The 19,212-nt window shown below is 50.8% G+C and overlaps 1 protein-coding gene across 3 annotated transcripts; it reads left to right on the forward strand.

Moving 5' to 3' along the window:
* Positions 1 to 1,299: 1,299 nt before the first annotated feature.
* Positions 1,300 to 19,204, forward strand: LOC311515666 (uncharacterized protein; the record flags this gene model as incomplete). 3 transcript variants are annotated; one of them, XM_084618899.1, is made up of 7 exons in its annotated part: positions 2,184 to 2,379; positions 3,360 to 3,436; positions 5,852 to 6,238; positions 12,332 to 12,455; positions 13,228 to 13,344; positions 13,839 to 13,952; positions 15,248 to 19,198. In XM_084618899.1, the coding sequence occupies 5 exons, from the start codon at positions 5,885 to 5,887 to the stop codon at positions 16,645 to 16,647; spliced, it is 2,109 nt and encodes a 702-aa protein (XP_084475025.1). In that variant the 3' UTR covers positions 16,648 to 19,198. The 3 variants fall into 3 exon arrangements, with proteins under 3 accessions (XP_084475023.1, XP_084475025.1, XP_084475024.1); XM_084618897.1 differs by lacking the exons at positions 2,184 to 2,379; positions 3,360 to 3,436 and adding an exon at positions 1,300 to 1,422 and having other exon boundaries at positions 13,231 to 13,344; positions 15,248 to 19,199; XM_084618898.1 differs by lacking the exons at positions 2,184 to 2,379; positions 3,360 to 3,436 and adding an exon at positions 3,468 to 5,759 and having other exon boundaries at positions 15,248 to 19,204.
* Positions 19,205 to 19,212: the final 8 nt, after the last annotated feature.

Genomic DNA, 19,212 nt, shown 5'->3' on the forward strand with positions numbered 1-19,212 from the left:
AATGAGGAGGGTGGGGGTGGGGAGCAGGGTGGGATGGGGGCAGGGAATGGGGGGGGCAGTGGGGTGGGGCAGGGGAATGAGGAGGATAGAGGTGGGGGTGGGGAGCAGGGTGGGGTGGAGGCAGGGAATGTGGGGGGCAGTGGGGTGGGGCAGGAGAATGAGGAGGATAGAGGTGGGGGTGGGGAGCAGGGTGGGGTGGGGGCAGGGAATGGGGGGGGCAGTGGGGTGGGGGCAGGGGAATGAGGAGGATAGAGGTGGGGGTGGGGAGCAGGGTGGGGTGGGGGCAGGGAATGTGGGGGGCAGTGGGGTGGGGCAAGGGAATGAGGAGGATAGAGGTGGGGGTGGGGAGCAGGGTGGGATGGGGGTAGGGAATGTGGGGGGCAGTGGGGTGGGGCAGGGGAATGAGGAGGATAGAGGTGGGGGTGGGGAGCAGGGTGGGGTGGGGGCAGGGAATGTGGGGGGCAGTGGGGTGGGGCAGGGGAATGAGGAGGATAGAGGTGGGGGTGGGGAGCAGGGTGGGGTGGGGGCAGGGAATGTGGGGGGCAGTGGGGTGGGGCAGGGGAATGAGGAGGATAGAGGTGGGGGTGGGGAGCAGGGTGGGGTGGGGGCAGGGAATGGGGGGGGCAGTGGGGTGGGGGCAGGGGAATGAGGAGGATAGAGGTGGGGGTGGGGAGCAGGGTGGGGTGGGGGCAGGGAATGTGGGGGGCAGTGGGGTGGGGCAAGGGAATGAGGAGGATAGAGGTGGGGGTGGGGAGCAGGGTGGGATGGGGGCAGGGAATGTGGGGGGCAGTGGGGTGGGGCAGGAGAATGAGGAGGATAGAGGTGGGGGTGGGGAGCAGGGTGGGGTGGGGGCAGGGAATGGGGGGGCAGTGGGGTGGGGCAGGGGAATGAGGAGGATAGAGGTGGGGAGCAGGGTGGGATGGGGGCAGGGAATGTGGGGGGCAATGGGGTGGGGCAGGAGAATGAGGAGGATAGAGGTGGGGGTGGGGAGCAGGGTGGGGTGGGGGCAGGGAATGGGGGGGCAGTGGGGTGGGGCAGGGGAATGAGGAGGGTGGGGGTGGGGAGCAGGGTGGGGTGGGGGCAGGGAATGGGGGGGCAGTGGGGTGGGGCAGGGGAATGAGGAGGGTGGGGGTGGGGAGCAGGGTGGGGGCAGGCAATGTGGGAGGGGGGAGAGGAGTGGGGTGGGGGTTTTTGTGGGAGGGGGGCCCAGCTGCCCTGCGCCCCCCCCCAGCCTCGCCGCGCGAACGGGGCTGCTCCCCCCAGGGCCGCCAGGGGGCGCTGCCCGCGCCGGCTCCCGGCATGCACTGCGCGGCGCCCGGCAGCGGGGCCGGCCCGTGGCGAGGCGGCGCCGGGACTCTGCCCAGCCCGCGGCGGGAGCGGGGCCCGGCCGGGGGGGCCATGGCCGAGCGGGCCGCTGCCCAGGTAAGGGCCCGGCGGGGGGGGGCCTCGGGCCCGGCTCGGTAGCGGGGCCGTGACGTGGCTTTGTCTCGGGGGCCGGGCTGCGGCGTCGCTCCAGCCCCCCCCCGGTCCCGCCTCTTCCCGCCTGGATTCATGACTGTCCTCGAGCGCCCCCTCGCGGTGACTAAGGAGTGTGCAGCGCCCGGGCGGGGGCGGGAGTGGGGTGGGGGGAAAGGGGGAGCGGGAGTGGGGTGGGGGGAAAGGGGAGCGGGGGCGGGAGTGGGGTGGGGTGGGGGGAAAGGGGAGTGGGGTGGGGGGAAAGGGGGAGCGGGAGTGGAGTGGGGTGGGAGGAAGGGGGAGCGGGAGTGGAGTGGGGTGGGGGGAAAGGGGGAGCGGGAGTGGAGTGGGGTGGGAGGAAGGGGGAGCGGGAGTGGAGTGGGGTGGGGGGAAGGGGGAGCGGGGGCGGGAGTGGGGTGGGGGAAAGGGGGAGCGGGAGTGGGGTGGGGGGAAAGGGGGAGCGGGAGTGGGGTGGGGGGAAAGGGTAGTGGGAGTGGAGTGGGGTGGGGGGAAAGGGGAGCGGGGGCGGGAGTGGGGTGGGGGGAAAGGGGGAGCGGGGGCGGGAGTGGGGTGGGGGAAAGGGGGAGCGGGAGTGGGGTGGGGGGAAAGGGGAGCGGGGGTGGGGTGGGGGGAAAGGGGGAGCGGGGGTGGGGCCGCTGGATTTCGCCTGCCAAGCGTCCCGGTGTTCGCTGTTGTGGGGGTGGGGGGCGCTTTTCTCTCCTCCTTGATCGGTCTGGTCTGTTTAGGTCCTGGTCCTGGAAAGGCTTTCCGCCTTGCGCAACTTCTGCCGTGGAAGGAGCCCCCTCGCCTTCAGGGAGGCTGCTCGCCCCCCTGGGGGACTGCCTGGGCGGGTGTCGGCTGCACTGGTTCCTCCCAGCGTCAGCTCTTCCCAGCACGGACCGGCTCTCGCTACATCTTTGTACGGTGCGCAGTACACTGCCCGTCTCTCCTCCCTCTGCCCGTTATCTTTGGGCGGGTAATCTCGTCTGCAGACAGGAATCCGCTCTCCTCTCTCTGCTGATGGCGCACAGACCTGTCTCCCTGCTTCAGACCTGTCTCCGTCTGGCCAAACTGAACTCTCAGCCTGTCTCTCGGACATCTCCTTGTGGGTTTCTAGCTGTCTGCTTAAGCTCAACATGGCTAAATCAGAGCTCTTAACCTTTCTCCCTTCCCCTTAGTCTTACCTGCTATCATCTTCCTTGATCGTTGTGGACAGCACCATTGTTCTGCCTGTCCCTCAGGCCTGTAACCTGGGCCTTATCTTTGACTCAGATCAATTTCTACCTCCTCGCATCCAGGCTACGTCTAAATCTTGCTGATTCTTTTTGCATGACATTGCTAAGAGACGGCCTTCCCTGTCCAGCCACACAGCTGAAACGCTCATCCAAGTACTCATCTGCTCCCCTCTCAGGTATTGCAACCTCCTTCCCCTGGCCTTGGCAAATGCAGCCTTGCCCAGCTTGTGTCTGTTCAGAGAGCTGCTGCCCAGATCACTTCTATAGCTTGTTGCTTTGAACATGTCATTCCCCACTTTGAATCCTTCTGCTGGCTCATGAGAACGGCCACACTGGGTCAAACCAAGGGTCCATCTAGCCCAGTATCCTGTCTTCTGACAGTGGCCAAAGCCAGGTGCCCCAGAGGGAATGAACAGAACAGGTAACCATCAAGTGATCCAGCTTCTGGCAAACAGAGGCTAGGGACACCATCCCTGACCATCCTGGCTAATAGCCATTGATGGACCTATCCTCCATGAACTTGTCCAGTTCCATTTTGAACCCTGTTATAGTCTTGGCCTTCACAACATCCTCTGGCAAGGAGTTCCACAGGTTAGCTGTGCATTGTGTGAAAAAATACTTCCTTTTGTTTGTTTTAAATCTGCTGCCTATTCATTCCCTCTTCTCCAGCTCCGCAAACAGAAGCTATTTATCTTCACTTTCAAGGATCTTGACAGCCTAGCCCCATCCTCCCCATCCACTTCAAGGTCAGTGCCAGCCACTGTTGTCCAGTGGTTAGATTTGCAAACCTATCTGCTTTTCCCCCTGCTGCCCCTCATGCTTCGGATAGCTTCTCCCAAACATCCACTAAGCTACCAGGCCTACAAAAAACTTCACCGTGGTTAGGTGATCTTTACTGGTGTGCAGAACCCACGGCCTACCATGCTGACCAGTACTGTCCCATTGTCTCCTTGTACTCCCCCATGTCTCTGCCTGTCTCCATCTGTTGTCTCTTGGCTTATACTTCAGACTGTAAACTCTTTGAGGCATAGCACAACGGGGTCCAGGTCCATAACTGGGGCTCTACGACGCTACAGGAATATTACTAACAATGGGGCCTTGACTGTGGTTGGGACCTCTAGGCAGTTATTGGAATACTGATCCTGGCAGTGAACAAATATGTATGGAATATCCTGAGTAAACTATATGTGGGGGATGATGCATTGGGTTGGGCCGGTAGAAAACAAGCTCCAAGCTTCTGATGAGCTAAATTCTCCTTCAGTGTGTAGGATTTGGGTGTTAAGGACTCAGGTGGTCTACACGAGAGAGATTTTTTTTGTGTGTGTATAAGCCGCTAAGGTATGAATTTAAACCAGCCTAGTTATGTTGCTTGGGAAGGGGTTAATAGACTAGCGTCTTGTGGGCTGTATGACTTTGGTCCAATTTCACTTGCTGGGTTTAGTGTGAGGGTGCTGGCTGGGGTTGGTGGCCTGTGACAGACTAAATGGTTTGGTGGGCACTTCTGACCTTAAACGCTATGATTCTAAACTGAGAAAAGATACTGTTGCACCAGAATGAGTGTGTCCACATGGGGGCGGGGTGGGGGTGTAAGGTGTTATACCAGTATACCTATACCAGTATAACTGGTCAAACTTTCCCGTGTGGACAAGGCCTCATGCCTTTTTTTGCTGCTTACCTCTGAGCTGCATACAAAGATAATCTTTGTCTCACATTTGGCCGTTTTGTGTAAGGGTTATCAGTTTTGAAAAGGCAGCCTAGCTTCTGACCATCACTGATTCTTCATTTTAAAATAGATCCTTTTTGCTGTACGGTTTTGTCTCATTCCTCTAGTGTCTGACACTGTTTTAAAGATGACACCACCTCCATTGCTTGTACGTTATTCCTGTGGCTCTCTCATGAGAGGTCATGTCAGTGACAAAACTTTGTCAGGCATCATTGCCCTTTAGTAGCTTAAGCTATGAATGAAATGAACTAGAACTGCATGCCTGACTTGCAGTAAAGGATCATAGTCTGCAGGAATGAAAGTGACACTTATTCATGTGAGTAACTTTACACGTCTGAATCGTTCCTGCGAATTTGAGGGACCACTCAGTGCATAAGTGTCAAAAGTGTGCATAAATATATTCAGTGAAAAACGCAGAGCTTCTTACTCTGTGGTTCCCAGTACACCAGTCAGTATCTCCTGGTTGGCAGGAAAGCGCTGTAGATTCCTGTATGACCAGAATCCACTGCGTTGTGACTGCCAGTAGGAGAGCTACATTACACTAGCTTCTTCCAAATAAATGAACTTGGCATTTTGAATGGAAAATGATCAAGCCACCAGCATGCAGAGAGTTTGGCCGCCTCCAAAACTGCTTTTAAAACAACTTTTTATTTGTACAGTGTGTACACGCTTGCTTGTATTTCACAAAAACTATTTTTTGCATCTCTCATGCGGCAGCTATAGCAACATGAACTTACCCAACATGGCATCTGCAAACTTCAAGGGGACGTCAACTTAGAATCACTAATAGTGTTACAAGTAACAGCAAAAAAGACTATAACAGAAGGAAATTAGAGGAAAATGATAGGTTCTTTTCTTTGTTTGTTTACACTGGGCATTTGACATCCCTTCATGTAGGCATTTTCACTCTGTCTGGGTCTTTCACACAGCAACAGGGACGAGAAACATTTAACAGAAATTAGGAGTGTGTGATCATCGAAACTAGCAGGCTAATTAAAGGGCCGTTGTAAGAGCTGATGGTAGTCTTAACTCTCACTTTAGAAACTGACTCGATTGCAAGCTGGAGGCAGCCCTTAAACCTCCTCTGTGTGGGTATAAAGTTCTGTCTAGGGTGCGTGACGCTTTGTTGACAAAGTCCGCTTCAGATCTTCACAGCACTAATTTCAGAAGAAAATAGCTGGGTAGCTAATATTCATGTCACATGTCAGCCCAGGGCAGTTGAACCTTTTATGGGCCTCATTTCAAGTTTATAATTCTAATAAAGATGTCAGAAGATGTCATTTCTCGCATCAGGACAGCGGCGCTGTCGGAGTAAAGATTGCACAGTGCGGAGGAGTCTTCAGCATGTGAGCGGCTCTTGTGCGGTTTCTCTGTATCTAACTTTGCCAGATGGAAACCTGGCTCTAGCTCCATTTCCCGTCTCTCTCCTTGCAAACAGGCTCAGGAATGGGATGCAGAGTCACAGCGCCTGATGTCTTCCCAGCCCCCCGGTGTCCCTGAACGAATGTGTGTGCAGACAGCAGAGATTTCGATGTGGACCCTAGTGGCTGCCATCCAAGCTGTGGAGAGAAAGGTGGATTCGTTTGCCACACGGTTGCTGAGTCTGGAGGGGAGAACTGGGACGGCTGAGAAGAAAATATTCGAGTGTGAGAAAACAGAGTTGGAGTTTGGAAACCAGCTGGAGAGTAAGTGGACTGCGCTGGGAACTCTGATCCAGGAGTATGGGCTACTGCAGAGGAGACTGGAGAATATGGAGAACCTGCTGAAGAACAGGAACTTCTGGATCCTGAGGCTTCCTCCTGGTGTTAATGGAGAAGTCCCAAAGGTAATTGTACTCCAGTTAGTACAGGAAGTAAAGGCTGAGCCTGTATTGGGTAACAAAGGGATTTTTCTTGGGCTGTCAAACGGTTAAAAAAAATAATTGCGATTAATCGCACTTTTAAACAATAATAGAATACCACTTATTTAAATATTTTTGGATGTTTTCTACATTTTCAAATATACTGATTTCAGTTACAACACAGAATACAGTGTACACAGTTCTCACTTTATATTATTTTTATTACAAATATTAGCCCTGTAAAAAGAACACGAAAAGAAATAGTATTTTTCAGTTCACCTCATACAAGTACTGTAGTGCAGTCTATTGTGAAAGTGCAACTTACAGATGTAGAATATTTTTTAACATAACTGCACTCAAAAACAAAACAATGTAAAACTTTAGAGCCTACAAGTCCATGCAGTCCTCCTTGTTCAACCAGTAGCTAAACTGGTTTGTTTACATTTATGGGAGATAATCCTGCCTGCTTATTATTTACAGTGTCACCTGAAAGCGAGAACAGACATTTGCATGGCACTTTTATAGCTGGCATTGCAAGGAATTTACGTGCCAGATCTGCTAAATATTCATATACCCCTTCATGCTTCAGCCACCATTCCAGAGGACATGCTTCCATGGTGATGATGCTTGTTAAGAAAACAATGTGTTAATTAAATTTGTGACTGAACTCCTTGGGGGAGAATTGCACGTCTTCTGCTCTGTGGTTTTACCCACATTCTACCATATGTTCTGTGTTATGGCAATCTTAGATGACAGCTCAGCACATGTTGTTTGATTTAAGAACACTTTCACTGCAGATATGGCAAAATGCAAACAAGGTACTTGTCATAAATATAAAGGGAAGGGTAACCACCTTTCTGTATACAGTGCTATAAAATCCCTCCTAGCCAGAGGCAAAATCCTTTCACCTGTAAAGGGTTAAGAAGCTAAGGTAACCTCGCTGGCACCTGACCCAAAATGACCAATGGGGGGACAAGATACTTTCAAATCTGGAGGGGAGGGGAAAGAGTTTTGTCTGTGTGATACCTTTCATGGGAACAGATCAAGGATGCAAGCCCTTCAACTCCTGTAAAGTTAGTAAGTAATCTAGCTAGAAAATGCGTTAGGGTTTCTTTGTTTTGGCTTGTTAATTCGCTGTGCTGGAGGAAATGTGTTCTCCTGTTTTTGTGTCTTTTTGTAACTTATGGTTTTGCCTAGAGGGATTCTCTATGTTTTGAATCTGATTGCCTGTAAGATTATCTTCCATTCTGATCTTACAGAGTTGTTCTCTTATCGTTTTTTTTTTTTTTTTTTTTTTGTTCTTCTAATAAAGTTCTGATTTTTAAGAATCTGATGGGGTTTTTTGGGTCTTAAAAATCCAAGAGGTTTGTGCTCATCTTGTTTGTTCTCAAGCCTCCCCAGGAAAGGGGGTGTAGGGCTTGGGGGGGATATTTTGGGGAAATAGGAACTCCAAGTGGTCCTTTCCCTGTTCTTTGTCTAAAATACTTGGTGGTGGCAGCCTTTTACCTAATCCAAGGGCAAAGACTTTGTACCTTGGGGAAGTTTTAACCTAAGCTGGTAGAAATAAGTTTAGGGGGTCTTTCATGCGGGTCCCCACATCTGTGCCCTAGAGTTCAGAGTGGGGAAGGAACCTTGACATGGTGGCAGAGCGGTGGGATCATTTTGAACCAGAAGCACAGCAGGATTTTAAAAGGTTTTTAAAAAGGTGATTACAGCTGCAGGTTCTGTCTCTTTGCTTGGGGACAGAGCAGCTCCATAACAAAAGGATTTTTCTGTAGGCTGGGAACAGCTATCAGAGGCAAAGGTATCAGGCTACAGCACAGTAAATTTTACAAGCCAAGTTTTTTTTTTCTTTCTAACTCTCGGGTATAGGTAGGTTAAAAACAGAGAGGCTAAGATGACAGAAAGCAATGCCCAACAGAAACTGGAGATAGCCAGACTGGAAGCAGAAGAGGGAGAAAAGGAACACCAGAGACTGGTCGAATTAAAATTACTCAATAAGGAGGCTGCCCACCAGAGAGCTAAGGAGGCAGCGGAGGCTGCCCACCAGAGAGCTATGGAGGCAAAAGCAAAAGAAATAGAGACAAAAGAAAAAGAAATGGAGGAGAGGGAAAGAGAGAGGAAGCATGCACTGGAGATAGAGAAGGCAAGGGCTCAGCAGAATATACCGAATAACCCTAACAATCCTTACCCAACAAATCCACAAATGGGAGCGACTATGTCCACAGTATGATGAATCCAGTGATATTGCTGAATATTTTCTCACCTTTGAGAGACTGCACACTCCATAAAATTCCTGACGCTCCCAAGATGACCACATTGGTCGCAAAATTGACTGGAAGAGCTCTGGACATATTCAATAAGATGCCTATTGATGAGGCTTGTGACTATGATAAATTTAAGGATTTGGTTTTAAAACAATTTCAAGTTACACCTGAAACTTACAGAGTAAAATTTAGAGCCCTTAAGAGAGGGTCTGGACTAAGTAATGTGGTTTATGTAAACCAGATGACAGATCTGTTTGATAAATGGCTCAAAGGACGGGAAGTAACTAGCTGTGGAGGAATGCGGGATTTGATGATACAGGAGCAATTGCTGAATAGGTCCAGGATGATATAAAACAGTGTTTATGGGATAAGAAAATGGACTCAGCAGGAAGTCTCACTTCTTATGCTGATCAATACGAGCGGTCCAAGACCACCAGAGAGGCGGGGCAAACTGGAACAAAACGGGTGGAGGGAGGAGAGAGAAACAACCCTGGTCGCAGTTTGAGCGGATACCAGAAGGGACACTCTCAGACCACACCCTACTACCGGGGGCAACCCAAAGCCCCGACTACCCCCCAAGAAAAACCCCAGACACCTTATCGTCTCACCACACCGTTCTCCAGCAACCCACCTTGCCCCAGTGACCAGTCAGCTGGGCGATGTTTTAAATGTAACGAGTCAGGGCATGTAAAGGCCAACTGCCCCAAGAACCCCAACAGGTTACAGTTCATTGCACCGGGGTCCCACCAAGCGGAGGGAAACTGTGAGTGTGGGCGGGAAGAAGGTTACAGCGTGGAGGGACGCCAGAGCACAAGTGTCGGCTATCCACGCTTCCTTAGTGGACCCCAATTTAATCGACCCAGAGGTCCAAGTGACAATTCAACCCTTCAAGTCAAACTCTTTTGACTTGCCTACAGCCAAGTTGCCGGTCCAGTCTATGATGCTTATCCCATCCCCATGCTGTTGGGGGAAGACTTGGCCAATCATGTGAAGCTAGCCAAGAGGGTGGGAATGGTCACCCGCAGCCAGGCTAAACCAGCCATCCCGCCTAGCTCTGTTCCGGAGACTTCTACCAGGACTTGGTCAGAGGTGATGGAACCGGAAACTACAGAACCCGAACAACCAAAAAAGAAAATCAACCTTCTGCTGGTGGCATCTGACTCCGATGATGAAAATGAACATGAGTCAGTCTGCACTGCTTGGGATCGTTATTGAGCAGAACCCGTCATCGGCATAGAATCATAGAATATCAGGGTTGGAAGGGACCCCAGAAGGTCATCTAGTCCAACCCCCTGCTCAAAGCAGGACCAATTCCCAGTTAAATCATCAATTCCCAGTTAAATCATCAAATGGAAGCATGTCCTCTGGAATGGTGGCTGAAGCATGAAGGGGCATACGAAAGTTTAGCAGATCTGGCTCATAAATACCTTGCAATGCTGGCTACAAAAGTGCCATACAAATGCCTGTTCTCACTTTCAGGTGACATTGTAAATATGAAGCGAGCAGCATTATCTCCCGTAAATGTAAACAAATTGTTTAGTTTTAGCAATTCGCTGAACAAGAAGTAGTACTGAGTGGACTTGTAGGCTGTAAAGTTTTATATTGGTTTGTTTTTGAGTGCAGCTATGTAACAAAATAATTCTACATTTGTAAGTTGCACCTTCATGATAAAGTGATTGCACTACAGTACTTGTATGAGTTGAATTGAAAAATACTATTTCTTTTTTACCGTGCAAATATTTGTAATAAAATAGAAAGTGAGAACTCCACACTTTGTATTCTGAGTTGTAATTGAAATCAATGTATTTGAAAATGTAGAAAAACATCCAAAAATATATATAATAAATTTCAGTTGGTATTCTATTGCTGTTTAACAGTGTGATTGAAACTGATTAATTTTTTTAATCAAGTTAATTTGCCTTGAGTTAACTGCAATTAATTGATAGTCCTAGATTTTTCATATTTCTGATCCAGGGGCACTTTAATTCCCCGTTGCAAAATGGTTTGAATAGAGGTAGTGCATTGATTAGCCCTAGCGTTAGCTAGTCTCATTAGGTCTGGAGGGTTCATTGGATAGTTGCCTAGAACTTGTCCTGTAACATCCATCTGGGGCTCTTACCAGGAGAATCCCCAGTCCCACTGCAGCCCTCTTGTGCTGGCTATTTGGGCGAGTTTATCCTCTCTTGGGAGGAGAGGGGCCTTTGTTCTTGAACATGCTTCGGAAAGGAGAGGAGCTCTTACGCTCAGTCCTGTGCCCGGAGCTGTGCTGGTCCCAGGGAAGGGTAGGTTTCTAAGATCAGCCGTTGGTGGTAGAGTGCTGGTAGCAGTGCTTCAGGTCGTAGTTGTTCCTCCAGGAGACTGTCTTCTCTGCCCACGCTCCTCCCCCAGCCTATGATCCAGTCCCTTTATCCCTCCCAGTGACCCTGCCCTGAGTGCGTCTCGCTCTCGTAGCTTTGAAAGACGTCAATATGGGTACGTCCAGACTCAGTTTCCCTTGTTCCCTGTACTGAGGCCTGTCTGTACAGCCAGAGGCAGACATTTTGTGTTTTTCAGTTTATCTCTGAACTGTGATCCCCTAAAGGGTCTCTAGAAGACTTCCTGCAGATGATGATATACAGAGACTGACTTCTCAAATAAAGATATGTCAAAGGTGCCCTGTGTTGCACTGGTCAGACCTACGGTAGTCCTTCCTCATCCAAAGCAAGGGGAATTATTTTTGAATGAACATTAATAGTGAGTCCCTTTTCCTTACCATCCCTCTGACGCTGATGATGTCGTCTCTGGCTTCTCCTCCATTCATAATTCATTCCTACACCAAGCTAAATAATCCCTCTTCCGCTCCCAGTGTTACTGCTTGGATTGTTGTGATGTATAGCAGCATACCCAGGTTCTCATATTCGTGCCCATTGTGTAATGTCTGAATGCAATGTGCAGATGTTGTAGAAAAAGTGTTTCCAATACGTTTTTAATAACTCAGAACTCAGCACCTTGTTGTGCTGTAAAGCAGCTTTCACTACAAAAGTTTTTTTCTCCTGCTGATAATAGCTCATGTTAATTAATTAGCCTCTTACAGTTTGTATGGCAACTTCCACCTTCTGTGTATGTGTGTGTGTGTCTATATATATCTTCTTACTATATGTTCCATTCTATGCATCCGATGAAGTGGGCTGTAGCCCACAAAAGCTTATGCTCTGATAAATTTGTTCGTCTTTAAGGTGCCACAAATACTTCTGTTCTTTTTGTGGAATGCAACTGGAGACGAATTGGTTACTTTCCACAAAACAAGGCATATTTTTCCATTGCCTTGGAGTAAAGCTGGAGTAACTCAATGGTGTTGCTCTAGATTCACACCAGTGCAACAGATCTGAATCTGGCCCTGTATCTTTCTGACCATAAACTTCAAAATATTGAAGAAAAATGCTTGTTAAAGGGGAAGCAATATTGCTCCATGATTAGTGCAGCCGGAATCTTATCGCGTAATGGTATTAAATGGGACACTTCTGGCTTTTGTTAGTCTCATTGTAACTCAGCTTTCATTCTGTGGCATTGCAATACAAACTGTATTCCTTTGCTTCTCCCCGTCAATGAATACTGTCCCCTTTTGTTTTCATTTGTTGCATCATTTTACCATTGTTCTTTCAAATATAATAAACATTAAATTATAACATAAACAGTGTGTTTAAAAAATGCCCATCTTCTCCATTAAATCTAGTTGCCTTTTTTAGGCACTCCCTATCTATTTCATATATTAGTGACACAAGTGTAAGAGATGTGATTTAAAGCAAGGTGCTAAGTGAATGTTTGGTGTCAGGTGCCGGTGATATTTCATGACAGCGCCGTCTTCTCCCAAGAGGAGTGGGAGAACTTAGAAGACTGGCAGAAGGAGCTGTACAAGAATGTGATGAAGGGGAATTATGAATATATGATCTCACTGGGTAAGGAACGTTTTTCACTTATTTATTAGAAAATGCTTGACTTCTTGGCTGGACTCCTCCAGCTGAGGGCTGTTCTCAAACTCCTGTGAGTTCTGGTGGCTGTGCACACCTGCCTGCATGCATTCAGTTTTGTCATGACAGAAAGCCGATGCATAGCTTGGTGGCGGTGGTCCGTGTTCAGTGTTCTCGAGACGTGAATAGCAGTTGAATTTGCTCATAGGCTCAGCCCTCAAATGTGGAAAACTGTTTGTGTTCTGTGGGCCTGGTTTTGATCTGGCGCTGACTTGAACACTAGTATAACTCCTGTTGGCATCGATGCACTCACCTGCAACTTGCTAATTGGATGCTGTGTGTGGTGTGGTAAATTCTGCTGCATAAAGGGTGTGTCATAGAGAAGAGGTGCAAGTAACTGATGTCCCTACGTAAGGGGATGATGGTGGTGGGGCTAAATGCAGAACTGGAACTCGAGACCTGGATTCTGGTCCCAGCTGTGCCACAGACCCTGTGTGACCTTGGGCATGTCACTTGCCATCTCTTTCCTTCTTCATGGGGTGCTGTGGCAGTCCTCCTCTGGCTTCCAGGTGGCTGAGATGCATCCACTCTTTGTGAAGTGCTTCGACATCCCGCGTAGGAGGTGCTTTGCGGGGATTGCTTTTCACTCAGTCAGGTACAGATTGCCTCCAGGGATAGAAGGGGATTGATTTAAAATAACTTGTAGCAAAGAATTGTGATTTATCTGTTTATTAATTACCACTATGTCCTGTCCCATAAGCAGACTATGCAATTTCCAAACCTGACATCCTGTCCCGAATTGAGCGAGGAGAAGAGCCGTGTGCGAGGGGTCAGCAGGAGTCGGAGGAAAGAGAAACCACTGCAGATCCCAGCACAGGTGAGGGTTGGCTGAAATCGACTGAAAGAGCGGGTGAAGCGAGCAGCTGTAACTTCAACAAGCCTCCATCTGCCATTAGAGCTGCTTGCTTAAAAAACACTCAGTAGTTTTCTTATGCCAGATTTTGTCTCTACCAATCAAAACTATTTCTGGCTCTAGCTCCTCCTCTTTGAGTGTGCGGACTGGTCAGTGCCCTTGACCACTTGGTTTGGTTCCTCTATATCCTCTTTAGCATGTCTGGATTCTAGTCAATGACTGCCTGCTCCGGAGATGGAGGTTTTTGGGGCTTGGGATCATTTTGAAAGGTTTATGGAACAATTTCAAACGGAGTGAGGGCTGTATTAGCAATAAGACTTGGCTTGGATGCATATGTGGCAAGGGTTATTTAAGTCTTTGCTATCCAGTTACACCCGGGAGGCACAAGCTATTTATTTCATGTCGGGCAGTGATTGTTAGAAAATCCTCACTGAGCTCTCTCTCTTTTCAATGAACAGAGTCTGCGATTTCTACCCTCGCAATCTCCGCTCAGATTAAACAAGAGGAAGAGCCAATTGCTGAGGAGGAGCAGGATGCAGACAAAAGAGAAGCCCCTACAGAGCCCATGGCAGGTGTGTGGTAGGCTCAGGTGACTCTGAATCCTGGCAGTCTAGTTTAAAAGCAAGAACGTGAACAAAAGTTTTATACTTCTAAAACTCTTCTTCTGTAGTCCAGGGTGAGCAGCATTATCTTTGTGACAGGCCTCAGTTGCAATAGGAAGAAGGATGCTGCATACCCCACAGGGCAGTTTATCCCTTTGAACATTCGGATGGGACATGTTAGCAGGACTTCTTTGGGGGCGTGAGTGAGACCACCTGTAGGACTTTGATGTGCTGATAATCTCCTGGGATGCTCAGATGCTGTCCCGGAGGTGAGCATTGTAGAAATCCATGGATAGATTGACTGGAAGGGATCAGGGACAAGAAATGTTCTCCCTTAGGTTCTCTTGCCTGGTGACTCTCTGCTCCAAGTGGCACTGAGGTACTGAACCAAATTCTTCTCTCAGGTACATGCCCGTGTGATCAATGGGAGCTGTGTGGGCGCATTCGAGTGCAGAACTTGGCCTATTGTGGAGTTCCTGTTTCGTTTCTCCCTTTAGAGAGAAATCTCTCAGTAATGATTGCAGATAGAATCAGTCTTTACCTTACTTGCCTGTGTGGCAGGGAGGGTTTGTATCCAAAGACATACCAACATCCTTTGCATCTCGAACTATGGGTCTGTCTCTTGGTAGACCCATCCCTGTAGTATCTGAGTCCTGCAGGATCTTCGTTATTATTGTTGTTAATTATTTGTATTAATGTGGCACCTAAGTGCCTGGATTGGGACCCCCCTGTGCTAGGCGATGTACAGACATAGAACAAAAAGACGGTCCCTGCCCCGAGGGACTTACAATCTAAGTGTAAGACGAGACAACACGTGGGTACAGACAGATGGGGGAGGACAGGAAAACAAGGGGCAATATTGGTCCGTATGACAGGCCGTGCAGCCTAAGTGTCAGAGGTTGCGTGGTGTCATGGCGAAGGAGAGTTTTGCAGAGGAATTTGAAGATGGATGATGAGGAAGTTTTGGGGAAGTTTATGGAGAGCACCTCCCAAGCTTTGTCTTTATCCTCCCCATGCCGCTGGGAGGTAGGGCAGGATTGCTGTTCTCCACTAGCAGATAGGAAGTGAGGTGGAGAGAGGCTGTGTTCTGCCCTAGGCCTGTGGTAGAGAAGGACCCTAGTGCTGTAACCAGAGGCCCAGCCTTCCCCTCAGTTGGTCTCTGATGCATGGCCAGAGAGTTGATTTCCCCCACTGCTTTATGCAGCATAGTTTCATTTCTCCCAGTCTGTCCTGTGACTTACCTTTGCCTTCCCTCCTGGTTCCAGCTGAAGGCTGGAAGAACAACAAGCAGCAAGATTCACAGCAGCTGAAGCCTCATTGGACCTCGGCCCAAAGGCCGGAAGAGAATATTTACCATAGTGCCGAGCACAGCCTGCCCTGCGAGGGTCAGTACGGCTCCAATGGGCCAAACGTGACCCTGGCAGTACATATGCCAGAGAAACCCACCCAGCACGAGAGAGACTTCAGCCCCTTGAAAGCCAGCACCGTGTCCCCGGGGTCCCCCGCGACGGAGCGGCCCTATCTCTGCCCCGAGTGCGGGAAGTGCTTCAGCCGCAGGGAGCACTTCATGAAGCACCAGCGCACCCACACGGGCGAGCGCGCCTACGTGTGCCCCGAGTGCGGCAAGGGCTTCACGCAGCAGTCCAACCTCACCACCCACTGCCGCACCCACACGGGCGAGCGCGCCTACGTGTGCCCCGAGTGCGGCAAGGGCTTCACGCAGCAGTCCAACCTCGCCACCCACTGCCGCACCCACACCGGCGAGCGCGCCTACGTGTGCCCCGAGTGCGGCAAGGGCTTCACGCAGCAGTCCAACCTCACCACCCACCGCCGCACCCACACGGGCGAGCGCGCCTACGTGTGCCCCGAGTGCGGCAAGGGCTTCATCCACCAGTCCACGCTCACCACCCACCTCCGCACCCACACGGGCGAGAAGCCCTACAAGTGCAGCGTGTGCGCCAAGTGCTTCAGCCGCCTCTCCACCCTGCTGGAGCACCAGCGCACCCACACCGGCGAGAAGCCCTACAAGTGCCTGGAGTGCGAGAAGCACTTCAGCCGCCTCTCCACGCTGGTGGAGCACCGGCGCACGCACACCGGCGAGAAGCCCTACAAGTGCGCCCAGTGCGAGAAGAGCTTCACCCGCCTCACCAACCTGACCGTGCACCAGAGCACCCACGCCGGCGAGCGCGCCTACAAGTGCGCCCAGTGCGGCAAGAGCTTCGCCCAGAAGCCCTACTTCCTCAAGCACCTGCGCAACCACACCAAGGAGAAGCTCTACAAGTGCCTGGAGTGCGGCAAGAGCTTCGTCTGCCACTCCTGGCTGGTGCGCCACCAGATGATCCACACGGGCGAGCGGCCCTACCCGTGCGGCGAGTGCGGGAAGAGCTTTGTCCAGAAGGAGCACCTCTTGAAGCACCAGCGCATCCACACGGGCGAGCGGCCCTTTCAGTGCTCTGCCTGCGCCAAGAGCTTCCGCTGCCAGCAGTCCCTGAGACTGCACCAGTGCGCGCAGGCCGGCCAGCAGGGCGGCACGCCGGCTGCGCCGGGGGCAGAGTTCAAGAGCCCGCTGCTGTACCCGAAAATGGAAAATACAGGGGAGCAGGGGGGTGAGCCCTGCTTTGGGAGCTGCAATGGGAGAGCCACTCCATGTGAAACGCTGCGGTGAATCGCACGCCCTCTCTGCATGCCGGATGGGAGGGGAGCGCTGGACGCGAGGGATGGTGACGTAAGACTGTATTGAATGTGAGCTACAAGCAGCTGTTACGTGCCGGGCCCGGGGTAGAGACTCCACAACGGACTGAACGATGCGTTGGAAGCGTCTAAGCGGCCACAGCTGTTTTGTTTGTACGAACAGTCTCCTGACTGCTGACACCGCCAGCGGGAACGTCGCCAGCAGGCTCTGCTCTGCGGGGATGGTGCAGGGCAGGCCTACGAGCCGCTGTCGCAGAATGCTGCTGTAACGTGAACGACTTCCTACGTGACTGCAGAAGTGGCACACAGGCTGTTGGGAGTGAGCATCAGCACGTCGGCAGGTGTGCTGGGTTAACAGTACTTTGTCCCCCAGGTCCTCCAGTGCTACAGACCAATGCGGTCTGCTTGCCGGCGCTGGGCGGCTTCCTGCAGTCAGTACGGCTGGGGACTCGGAGGTGCGGCGAGGCTGAGATGGGCCTGCAAGCCAGAGGCAGAACCAGGTCTACAATACAGGCCGCCTATGCTCTTACCTCTCTGCTTCACCACCTTCAGCCCTCATGAAAGGGAAGCTGAGCTCCACCCTCGCGGGTGAGAGCAGGAATGCAGCATCTGGCTCGCTTGCCCGTCCGTGGAAGCGATTGGTAAACTTGAAGCAGTGATTTCTGTTCTATTTGTGACTGTTCTATTTGTGACACTCCTGCTTCCCACTGCAACTCGTGGTGGGGGTGTACCCTCAAATACCCTGGAGCAGCAGCAAAAAATAAAGTTAAGCTGGGGTGCAGGGTGGTCAAAGTGTGTCAGTAAGGTGTGATGACTCTGTCCCAGGTCCTGGAGCTGCCGCAGGAAGGCAGACTCTAGGAGTATTTCACTTTAAAGGTCAGACCACATAATTCAGCTGTTAAAAGGGCTGTGGAGGAATTGGGGCCAAGCTCAATTCCGATGAACATTGCCCGACCTAGGAGTAGCATGGGTGCTTGTGAGAACTCTCCAGAGCAGGCATTGCCTCCGTCACAGCAGCGCTAGTTACTGTGCAGCGTAAGGTTGGTGCTTCGGCCCTCCTCTGCTAATCACACTGCGGATCTGCTCTGGCTAGGAGCTATTTACCTTCCCAGTAGCCGCCTGCAGGCCTCCCTCAAATGAGACCTGCAGCTACAAGCTTCTGACGCTTTCAGGCCTGTCTACACAGCTGGGTTTTTGTTTGTTTGGGGGGGCCCTTGGCTCCCTGAAGAGATGACAGGTAACAGTTACCTGCAGAGCAGCTGGGATCATACCCATGTTTGCAGGTCTACCGCTGGGCCTGTCTGGGGTTGTATTGGTGCATTCTGGGCTGCTCTTCTGTAGTGCGTCAGCAGGAGCTGGAGTGCCCAAAGCACCGGATGGTAGGAGCTGTTTGGAAAGGGATAGATAAGGCAGAAAATATCAAAATGACCTGATATAAATCTATGGTGCGCCCACACCTTGAATACAGCGTGCAGTCCTGGTCACTGCATCTCAGAAAAGATGTATAGGAATGGGAAAAGATACAGAGAAGGGCAACAAAACTGCTGAGGGGTCTGGAAGGGCTTCCATATGAGGAGAGAGTAATAAGACTGGGACTTTACAGCTTGGAAAAGAGACGACTAAGGAGGGATATGACAGAGGTCTATAAAATTGTGAGTGGTGTGGAGAAAGTAAATACGGAAATGTTATTTACTTCTTCCCATAACAGAAGAACGAGGGGTCACGCAATGAAATTAATAGGCAGCAGGTTTAAAGCAAAAAAAATGAAGTTCTACTTCACACAACGCACAGTCAACCTGTGGAACTCTTTGCCAGAGGATGTTGTGAAGACCAAGACTGTAACGGGGTTCAAACAAGAACTAGACAGGTTCAGGGAGGGTAAGTCCATCAATTAGCCAGGATGGGCAGGGATGCAACCCTATGCTCTGTAGCCTCTGACAGTCAGACGACGGGATGGATCACTCCAAATTGCCCTGTTCTGTTAATTCCCTTTTGGCCACTGTCAGAAGACTGGATACTGGCCTAGATGGACCATCGGTCTGACTCAGTGTAGCTGTTCTGTTCACAGGGACTAGTGAACTCTGGCATATCCTTTTCCTTCAAGCCTGCTCATTGTAGAAGAGCCCAAACCAAACCCCGGGCATCACGAGGGGGTTCCCTATCTATGCTGCATAGGCAACAGTGTACTAACTTGGCTCTTGCACCACAGCTGTGTGCTTGCCTGGGTCTCCAGGGAAGGAGAAACACGGTTAGCTGCCTGTTGCTGGGTGTTCCCCTTGGGGGCTAACACAGGCCACGTCCTACTGGATCACAAGCTAAACAGCAGTCAACAGTGTCACTGTTGCAAACATCATTCTGGGAAATACAGGGCCATCGACCTGATGGGATGTTCTAGCTCAGGGGTTCTCAAACTGGGGGTCGGGACCCCTCAGGGCATCGGGAGGTAATTACTTGGGGGGACGTGAGCTGTCAGCCTCCACCACAAACCCTGCTTTGCCTTCAGCATTTATAATGGTGTTAAATATATGAAAAAGTGTTT

Source organism: Lepidochelys olivacea (genome assembly GCF_965140295.1).
Source record: "Lepidochelys olivacea isolate rLepOli2 genome assembly, chromosome: 2".
In the NCBI taxonomy this organism is placed as follows: Eukaryota; Metazoa; Chordata; order Testudines; family Cheloniidae; genus Lepidochelys; species Lepidochelys olivacea.